This window comes from Eriocheir sinensis, chromosome 8 (genome assembly GCF_024679095.1).
Source record: "Eriocheir sinensis breed Jianghai 21 chromosome 8, ASM2467909v1, whole genome shotgun sequence".
Classification (NCBI taxonomy): Eukaryota; Metazoa; Arthropoda; class Malacostraca; order Decapoda; family Varunidae; genus Eriocheir; species Eriocheir sinensis.
This window is the reverse complement of record NC_066516.1, coordinates 9616622-9626890: the sequence shown is the minus strand read 5'-3', so window position 1 is coordinate 9626890 and position 10269 is coordinate 9616622. Positions and strand designations below refer to the sequence as shown.

The window sequence follows — 10269 nt, the reverse complement described above, 5'->3', positions numbered from 1 at the left end:
AGGATTGGTAGATAAATTGGTGCTGTAGAAACCTGGGGAAGATAATTACTGTGTTAACCTGGATATCACACTGCAGCATGGCTCTGTATTCCAAGGTAATTGCAAGGTTTCCTACCCAACACTATATAGTACCTACAGGCTCAATTAATTAAGGGACAACAAAATAAGACGGAGATGAGCACCGAGGCCACGCGCAGCTACACCATATGACCCCAATTTTACCTCTAGTGATAGCTCGAGAGGCAATTAAGAGAGCCTTTGATGTATAAAAACAAAACAAAACAGTGCTCAAGAGGGCACCATGCAGCTCTTCTCAGCAATATATATTAAGCTTCGAATCCATGGTTATCATGAATTAATCCTTGTTTAGAAATTGCAATTATTAATGTATTTATCGGTAACGCTTGCTTATAGACTGTATTGTGCTTTTTTATGGTTATATTGCACTGGATTGTATTCATTTCCAGTTATTGTATTGAATTTCCATTTTGTGCTGTTATCGCTTGCTAAGAAATCATATTGTATTGATTATAGCAGCGCTTGCTCGTCAATATATGGGTCTGGGGAAATTTGGGAAAATTAAGGTAAAGAATGGTAATACTGATCGACACTCGATCAGCACTATACTGCAAGCTCTGAGACAATATAATGATGGGATTGAGATGAGCATCGAAACCACGTGCAGCAAATGATTCTATAGATGGAGAAGTGTCGAAAAAGAGTCGGATAACGTTTTAATGCTAACCTAGTTTTGATTTAATTTGTTATTTAAACCTGGTTATAATTGGCTATAAAATTCCAGTTAATGTGTTTCATAATGATATTGACGATGTCATGGTGATTTTGTATTTTATTTATATACACTTTATTTTGAAATCAATCGTTCTCAAGTTAAGTATCATATTATTCATTCTGACATTTCAACGAAGATGGATTGGTTTTAGCGAAATTCAAAGATGCTGCAACTAAATTGTGCATATGTAGCAACGTTGTGTTTTGTTGAGACTTAGTTGGGTGCTCCTGCTTGTTAAATGTAAGACTATTCTTGTTTGAGGTATAGCTGAGGCTGATCGAGGCAGCGGAGGAGGCAAAGCGAGGCACGGCTGGGCCCTGCGAGGAGCCGTGGCCGCGGTGCGCGATATTGACGGTGCCGCCGCGGGCCAGCTGGAGGCCGTCAGGTGAGCCGCGACGCTGGCCGGGGGCTGTGGCACGAGCTTGAAGGTTATTGTGTGTGTGTGTGTGTGTGGTGCAGTGTGGCGGGGCGGGGACGCTGAGGAGTGTCAAGGTTCATGCCATGGGTGTGTAATGCCAGGAGGCGCGTTCCTGTGGTGTATGTCAGTGTCTCGACTTTGAATATGATGACGTAGGTGATCGGCAGGCACGGCGGTCACGGATTAACGACGCCGGTCACGGCTGTCACGACTGTCGGTCAAGACACAAGGTGTGGCGTGCAGGGCACCTCGGGCAGGGCCAGGCCGGGCACTGCTGGTGTGTGTGTGTTTGTGTGTGTGTGTGTTTTGGGGGGGGGCATAAAGAGACTGACTTCAGTAGGTTTTCACCCCCCTACTAACTTACCGTGCTTCTCTGATGATCAAACAGTAACATTGGTGAATAACGTTGGCTAATGTCAAAAGTTATTTATTGAGGATGGTGAGAGGACCCTGGGGTATGTGAAGGGCAAATAAATATAAAGTGGCATGAAGCAAACACATTATTTGAGTTTTAGCAAGAAAACTTTTGCTTATCAACACTTCAAACAAAGGAGTTCATTGTGTGGTGTTGAATGCAGATAAAGCAGTGACAGAAGGGCTCAGTAAAAGGGCTACAATCAGTTGTAGTTTTTATGTGAAGTTTTGTCATGATAAGAGGAACAGTGCGAAATCATAATTTTTCTCTAAGTACATATATAGCATTTATTAAAGATAAAGCATGTAATTTGTGATAGACGATCACCTCCAATGTTGTCTTTGGAAAAGGAAACAATCAGGTCAAGTATACATATTTAGCATATCAGTCCCCATAACACCCTAATTCCAAAGTGTTTTAATAATAAGGAGTTCTGATTTTTCTTTGTATCACTGTGTTGCTGTGTACGATTATATACCTTTTCACAACACCCTACAGTCATGCGGGTCAGTCCAGGTGCCATCGTGTGGACGTTGTTGGTCTTGGGAGGCGCCTCTCTTGTGGGCCAAGTAGTGAGAGTTCTGAGCATTGATGTAGAGGATCCGCCTGAAGAATCCACTGCGGCAGGGAACCAGACAAGAGAATCAGATGTAGAAGGTCTTGGTTCAGGAAATGACCAACTCTTATGGTTCTTGCAGGTGAGCATCACATGGGAACCTTAAAAAGATGCTGGATTTGTCATCTCTCAGGAAATGTAAATAGAAGAAAGGTATAAAACTCAATTAATACAGGATAGCCTCGTTATACAATGGGGTTGCATTCTTGAAAAATCCTACCATTTATATAAAGAGTAATATACGTAATGAACATTATAACTTGGGTTCATGAGAAATGTTTATCCATACACGATCAGCCACAGGGTATGCATAAAATACAGGCTTTGCACTATTTTTTTCTATTCATGAATATTCAAAATTACAAATATTTGTTTTTCTTTTTTTGTTCAAATTAAAAAAAATTAAATCATTAAAGTATTTTTAATTTTTTTTTCTCTTCAGTGTACGATTTTGAAATACAGTTTGCCCTCAGCCATTTAAGTTGTCACTGTTGCACTACCACAGAAATCTGGGTCACAATACATTTGTTTTTGTAGTTAGGCAGCCTTGACTTTCTGCCCCATATGTGATGTGCCTTCCCTTCACTGCCCTCTTCCCCAATTTTCTCCCTGAAATGATTCCCAGAAAATTAAATTCTTCCACCTCCTTCACCTTACCTCTTCCCAAAGCTTACCTCACCAAGTTACACTGTCTGCACACACACTGCATTGCAAAAGCTGCCACTTCCATCAATTTCCTCTTATAAAATTTCCTAATCACAGTACTTTATGCCATTTTTTTTGAGGGTGGAGAGCAGGAGCATGCTAAAAATATCTGAAACAATTTGATTTTAGTTTACATTATACAGATAAAATAAAAGTGGTGGCTGTCACCATCTCTTTAATACCAAATCATGTTGAAAGAAGTATACTAAAAAGGAATATTTCTTCTTGATAAAATAGCCTTTCTAAATTTTTGGCATCTTTAACAGATCTCAGACCTTCATCTCAGTCTTTTTCAAGATGGCACAAGAGCCACTCAGCTTCAGGAGTTTGCCACTGTAACAGTGAACACCATCAATCCAGGAGTAGTTCTTGCCTCAGGTAGGTTGAAAGGAGCCTCACCCTAAATATTAGCAAAAGGTGGTATTGTCTTCCGCTATATATGTGACACATCATCCACACCTGGGCTATAGATCATTCCTAGCACAATTTTTGCCTCATGAAGAATAGAATCTTATGTTTTGATTATGTTTGACTGTCTGCGTGTATGTTGCTTGTCTGTCTATTTGGCTGTCTGTGTCTCTCTGTCTGTCTGTTTGTTTGTTTGTTTGTCGAGGGTTAGTAGATTTTACCTCATTTTCTTTGTTCACTTCTCATTTTCCTGTGAAAAGTTAGTATTTTGCTATTTTTAACTTTAAAGGAGGGGTCAGGTTTTTCTTTGACCTTTACATGTGTTTGCTCAATACTTGTCATTGTCCTCATTTTTTTGGGCCTGTGGATGATGTTACCAGCCATTGTGATTGTGAGTTGTATTAACACCCAAAAATATTTTAATGAGATGTCTTTAAATAGACTTTTTTACAGGTGATTTGACTGATGCCAAAAATGAAGACATGTTAGGCTCCCAGCAGTATATTGAGGAGTGGGCCACTTACAGCGACATCCTCAAGCACAGTGGAGTCCTTAACAAGACTGTCTGGCTTGATATTCGAGGAAATCATGGTATGAAGCTTTCATGCATCACATTTTTACTTATTTTCCTGTTCATTTACATAATACTTTATAATCTTCATTATCATCAACATCTTTGTTATCATCATTTCAACCATGACCCTCAACAGTAAGTGTTAATGTATTTCTACTGTTGGTACAGTATTAATCAAGAAGTACATCAACATGTTTCTTACTCATTCCCATTCATAGTACCAGTGTGACTTGTGTTTTGTCTTGTAGATGATATATACTGAATGTATTTCAAAGCTTGAAAAATCAGGGAGGGAATGTTAGAGGACGACCTCCAGTGAAATGGAGAGATAGGGTGCAGGAGTATGTCAGGGAGAGGGGTGAAACATCCTTGAGAAGTTTTGAGCAGGCAAGGAGGGAGTGTCTCGATAGAGAGAGATGGAAACTTCTGCCGTGGCCATCCCCTGATGGGAGCTCCTAGGAGCAGGCATCAAATATGAATGAAAAAAAATGAAAAATCATTCATCATTGGTGCTTGTGAAGCAAACAAGCATTGATGACTTACACCATGGCTGGTTGTGAGATATCATTGTGTCAACAATAATGCAATTCTAGCCATGGCTGGGGTATGGGTAGCAGAATATTCAACTGTTTAATCTAGCTCATTTTACACATTTTCCTCTTTACCTTTATTTGCTATTATTTATTTATTCACCTCTTCCCAATGTGTATAGAAAAGTCATGATGATCATAACTTTCATTTCATTCAGTTTCTTGCCAGTGGTTTCAATCTTATAAGTTCACAAAACAGTGTTATTAATATTTTCCAGACAACTTCAATGTGCCTTCATTGGCTAGTGATGAGAATTTCTATCAGCGGTATAGTGTGCAGGGCCCCCACCACTCCCGCTCCTACAGCTACACCCTCAAATTGGAGGGACAGTCAGTTACCTTCATAGCTGTTGATGCTTGCCTTCTTCCAGGCCCAAGAAGGCCTTTTAACTTCATTGGTAATGTATCTGTTTGATATTGTTGTCCAGTATTGAATATTTTTACGTATACATTCTATAGTTCGACACATCTAAAGTGGCGTCTCTGACGTAGATAACACTCCATATTGTGCCTCTCATACCTGCTCTCTCTCTCTCTCTCTCTCTCTCTCTCTCTCTCTCTCTCTCTCTCTCTCTCTCTCTCTCTCTATGTGTGTGTGTGTGTGTGTGTGTGTGAAACAGTTTCGAGAAACACAACAGTCGAAAGTCCAAAGGTGGCTGCGAGAGAGTGTTTCAGGAGGTGAGTTGGAGATGTGACACCACTGTAAGGGGAGCTACCTATGTCAGAGGCGCCACTTTAGATGTGTCGGACTGTAATACCTGCCACTTGACATATTTTACTTATAACCATGAATCAAAGTGAATCAAAATTTAGTATACATTTCCTTAAGTCATCCCTATGCTTTTGAGAAAATGAAGACTCAAGTCACTATGGCACAAGTTTACTTCTCAAGGACATCTAAATTACAAAAAGGAGAAAAAAATATATCCATAAATGAGTAAGTATGAAATTTTAAGATCCTGCAACATAACACTAGTAGTACTGTTTTACATTCTAGGCATGGTCACTTCCTCTGAGATGCGTCTTTTGGAGGAGTTTGAGAGGGCGAGCCGCAAGAGTAATCACACCATCTGGTTCGGTCATTACCCCACATCATGCATCCTCTCCCCTGAGCCAGGCATACGCCGGGTGATGGGGCGTGGGCTGGCCTACCTCTGTGGACACCTACACACCCTTGGGGGCCTTGTGCCCAACATGTACACCCGCCAGCATACTGGCTCCCTTGAGCTGGAGCTGGGAGACTGGAAAGACAGTAGGCTGTAAGTTAAATTATTTGATATGGTATAGAGTATTTACTTTATACCTTAAGGGGACAAACTGAGATAAAAAATTAATCAAAATATAAAAATAAATTTTAGAAATGTATCTTTGGCATCTCATATGCTAAAGGAAAAATGGAGGAATGTTTTATTTTTATTTTTATAACAGGCTTGAATATCCCTCCAGACTACACTCTTGGATTTTCTATGCTTAACCCTTTCCTTGCGTGCGGTGCGGATGCGACTATCTCCTCAGGCACAGTCGGGGAGCCCAATGGGGGGTCTCTTTTAACCTCTGTATCTCAAAAACTATTCATCACAGCTAAAAACCAAAAACACCATTGGAAAGAGGAGGTCCAGATCTATAGGAGTCGGATATGTATGCCTCTCTTGCAAACGTACATGCACGTTCAGGGAGTGTTGAATGTTAACACTTACGTCAGTGCGTGCAGGATGATCAGCCATATCGACGGAACTGCGGACATCACTCCTTTAGATCCTGGCAAGGGAGCATTGCCAATTGCAATATTTACAACTATTTGGTCAAAGAATCAGTCAGGTGATAGGTGAAGCTATGCAAAAATGCTGCTATATTGGGCAAGAACATCCACCAGTTACTCGTCCATAGATTTGCCGCGCTGGGCTGATATGATTTTCCACCAAATTTAGTGAAGAACCCACTCAATTGGCAATCCTGTGTTGTGAGAATTAGTGTTGGAACACTTTCCTACGCGGGAGATTTGAGTGCAGGTAGAGCTCACAGTGAGCGTTTAGCAGCACCAGCAAATACGCCTAATGCTCGCTGCGAGTGTTTAGCAATGAAAGGGTTAAGGGCTGCGATAATTTCAATAAATATGGCAAATAATTTTCTATGATATTACAGGGCTAAAACACCACTTCCAGGCAACCCTGGGCTCTTACCTTAAGCATATAAGATGCAGGGAGATCTTCAGGGACTTATTTTGGAGAAATCAGTTCATTTTATATGTTGTCAAGTACTGTTCACAAAGCAATACTTTCCCCTTGATTACCTTTCTTCACTTCTATAGAAAGCAAGTAGTTACCACATCCTAGCAATTTGTGTTTCATTTTTGTTTTACTGTGGTAACCCAGATGTCACACTAGCCCTGTGTCCCTGGGTAATGACATCTTACACCACAGGCTCAAGGGTTATTGTGCCAGAAAAGAGCTCTGAAGCCACACGCAGCTATAGTAGATGCTCTCATTATAGATTGATACATAGGGTTTTGGGGTGTGCACGAATCAATCCTCAGAGGAAAGCAACTGCTCTGTCCCACCTTGTACTCCATGAGGCCTTCTGGATGCTATCTCTTTCCCCACCGTGATGAGAGGTTACTGATTTATTTTATGAAAGTATGCTATAGTGTTTGTAATGCATTCCATTGCTGTTCTAATGGTTTCACATTTGAAGGTATCCCACAGTTCTACAGGATTCTCAAGGGTGCCAAACACATTGCACTGATTTAAGAGTGTCATTGTATACTCACATATTAATTTTGTTTTGTTTTGATCATACACAACAAAGATTAGGAAAGCAGCATTCACGTCAGTTGGTCCCCTTTAAGAATATTACTTTGGAATGTAACGATAGGTCCTTGTGAATTAAGATTTGTAAATTAAATATCATTGAATGATGTTTGTTTGTTAAAAATATTACTGAATGAAAACAGATGTCATTTTGGTACATAAACAGTTGTCATTATGATATCAATCCTTATTGTTTCTTTTGGCTATATAATCAGATTCAGATTTCTTTCAGGTGTTCAACAATATGATGCCCTTTTAAATGAGTTTGCTATTTTCAGGTAAAAGATAAATGAGCACATTGCTTTAAGAAATAAATACAATTACAATAATCTAAATACACCAGCACATTATGGAGATTAAGATTTGAGAATTTCAGCACTGACCTCTTCAAATATTAATAAGAAATGGATAACCTTACATTCTCTATTCAAATATTAATAAGAAATGGATAACCTTACATTCTCTATTCAGATATTAATAAGAAATGGATAACCTTACATTCTCTATTGCAGTTTTCGTGTAGCTGCAATAGACCACGGTCTATTTTCTTTTACTGATGTGAAGCACGCTACCTGGCCTGTTATCCTCATCACAAACCCTAAGCATGCGCTGTTTGCTATGAAGCACCATGAGCCACTGCACCTTATCCAGAAGTCAACACACATCAGGTCTGTCTACACAGGAAGAGCATGCACACCAAACTGTTTTTCCTACCTTTAGTTTTGTCACTGAATCTCCATTAAAGTTCACAATCACAATTATTATTTCAGTCATTATAAGGTAGCAAGTATGTATCATTATTATTGGAAAAGCCCAAGTTTCCCTTGACTCTTTAGATGTAAGTCTCCTAGTGTAGTACAATAATACTGAACAGAGAATTATTTAAGAGTTAAAAGAGTTATCACATTTATGTTGAGCTTTCTTGGACTTATCCATTTCATAACAACCAGACAGGATGCTGTGTGTGGTGGAAGAGTTATCTAAAAAATGTGAGAGCTAGATCTGATATCCATTGTGGATTTCTAGTTTTCTTTTCTTGAGCATAGTTACCTTATTGGTTTGTGAATTTGTTAGCATTATGTTTAGTGATTTTTAAGAATTTTTCTCCCATTAAAATTGAATGTTTCATTAATTACACACATGCACAAGAGAAAGGAAATGCAAAGGGATATATTAGCACAGCAGAAAAAACAAGGCCAGAAGAAGATCAGTAAGTGGCCAAGATTTTGAAAAGTGAATCCCTGGTCAGAGGTGTAGCTGATAAAAAGAAGTGTGTGAATATCACAGGAATGAAAGAAAAACCTATGGCATAAGAATGGAAAGGAAAAGAAATAATTGTTGGTAGCTAGAGATATAATTCAATTGTCAATGAGGGTGATAATCAAGTCCAAGAAGAGGTTAATGAAGTATTTAGCCTGGGAAGATATGAGGAGGGCATGGCTCCTTGAATGTGAAGTTTCGATCACAAGCAGAGAGTGACAATTAAATTGATTTCACTTCTGTCTAGACGAGATCAAAGCAGCAACTGTGAATGGAATATCATCACTGGCACCTAATTGTATCTTACAGCCTATCAGGATTTGGTACTGATCGTAATTGATTTTCATGATTGAAAAAATAAGTAAAACTGATTAAACTGTTTAGCCACTCATCCTTCTCCGTAAATATCTTCCAATCTGCTGTGTGATATATCTTCTCATATTTTCCTCATTCCCTTTCCACAGTTGCACATGCATTACTTCTTCACATCCAGGCATCTTTAAGACTGAATCTCTTCTGCTTCCTGAGCCAATTTTACAACCACAGATTATTTTCATCACTTTTGTACATTATCCGCTCATGGTGTTACCATACCACCTCAGTACAAATTTCCTGTTCCTCATCTCTGTGGCACCACTCTCCATAGCCTGTTAGCCCCACCCCCAAAACTCCCTGTCATGCATTTTCCAGTACTATCACATGTGACCCTTCCAGCTCATCCCAGAGAAACATTTTGATTTCACATAACAGGGTCTGGAATTACATTTCTTCATGGATATTCCAGACCGTATCCATATCAGTTTTCCTTTAGTAGATCAGGATATTCATAGTTAAAGCAATTTTTCTCCTTAGCACAACTCTCTCCACCTTACCTGAACATCTGCCTCTGACCTGTCATGGCATTCATATAATTTAACTTTATTAATAAAAGGATTCTATTATTTTTATTTATTTTATTTTTTTCATTGCCATAATGCTCTGCCTTTGCATTCACACACCTAAAAATTACTTCTGACATAGTACACTAGCTTTTCAGAATTTATTTTTATCTTTTACTCTTTTATCATTGCATAGTCCAATACTGGGTTTCACTCCTGAGATTTTTATGTAGGGTGAGGTGGACATAACTCGTACAGAGTCACGAGACATACAAAGGCCGTTTTGTCGAAGCAAAACATCGAGGAAAGTCTTGCTTCCTACAGAAGAAAGAAAATGGGACACCAACAGCTGACGCAGCCATCTTTTGCCGCAAGCCTCACGCCTGAAAATGCTAGGCGAGTTTTTTATTTTTTGAGTTGTCTGATGCAATTTTCTCGCCTCATGGTGTAGTGTATGGCGATTGTGAATATGTCTTGACTTTGCTGGTGAAGGTTTCCATGGCGAATATGATCATATTGAAAATATATTAGCATGGAAAGATATTGTTGTGCTGCGTTTATGTGTTCGTGGGAATCCCGTAAACAAACATGTGGGTACTTCACGAGTTGTACAGCTAGTGGATGCAAAATGTTATTGTAAAGCCTGGTTACATTTGTCGAGCATAGAAAACCGCCTAAAAATTACGTGTTAAAACACTGTCATCACTTGCAGAGTTGGAAGCCCAAACAATATAAACTGATACCGCAAAGGAAGCCCACAGCCTAAGGATTACTTTAGGCATTTGGGTTTGAGTCTTGGTGCAAA

The 10269-nt window shown here is 39.3% G+C and overlaps 1 protein-coding gene across 2 annotated transcripts in view; it reads left to right on the top strand.

Annotated features, from left to right (window-relative positions):
* Positions 1-1250: 1250 nt before the first annotated feature.
* Positions 1251-10269, top strand: part of LOC126995476 (transmembrane protein 62-like) — a 12647-nt gene continuing 3628 nt past the window's right edge. Inside the window, exons 1-8 of one of the 2 annotated variants that reach the window (XM_050855057.1) lie at positions 1251-1298; positions 2125-2324; positions 3214-3325; positions 3809-3946; positions 4738-4917; positions 5517-5778; positions 7839-7994; positions 9789-9930. In XM_050855057.1, the coding sequence (XP_050711014.1) occupies positions 1295-1298; positions 2125-2324; positions 3214-3325; positions 3809-3946; positions 4738-4917; positions 5517-5778; positions 7839-7994; positions 9789-9915 (1179 nt within the window). In that variant the 5' untranslated portion in view covers positions 1251-1294 and the 3' untranslated portion in view covers positions 9916-9930. Of the gene's footprint in view, positions 1299-2124; positions 2325-3213; positions 3326-3808; positions 3947-4737; positions 4918-5516; positions 5779-7838; positions 7995-9788; positions 9931-10269 lie in introns of those variants that run through there. The other variant, XM_050855056.1, reaches the window with a different exon arrangement.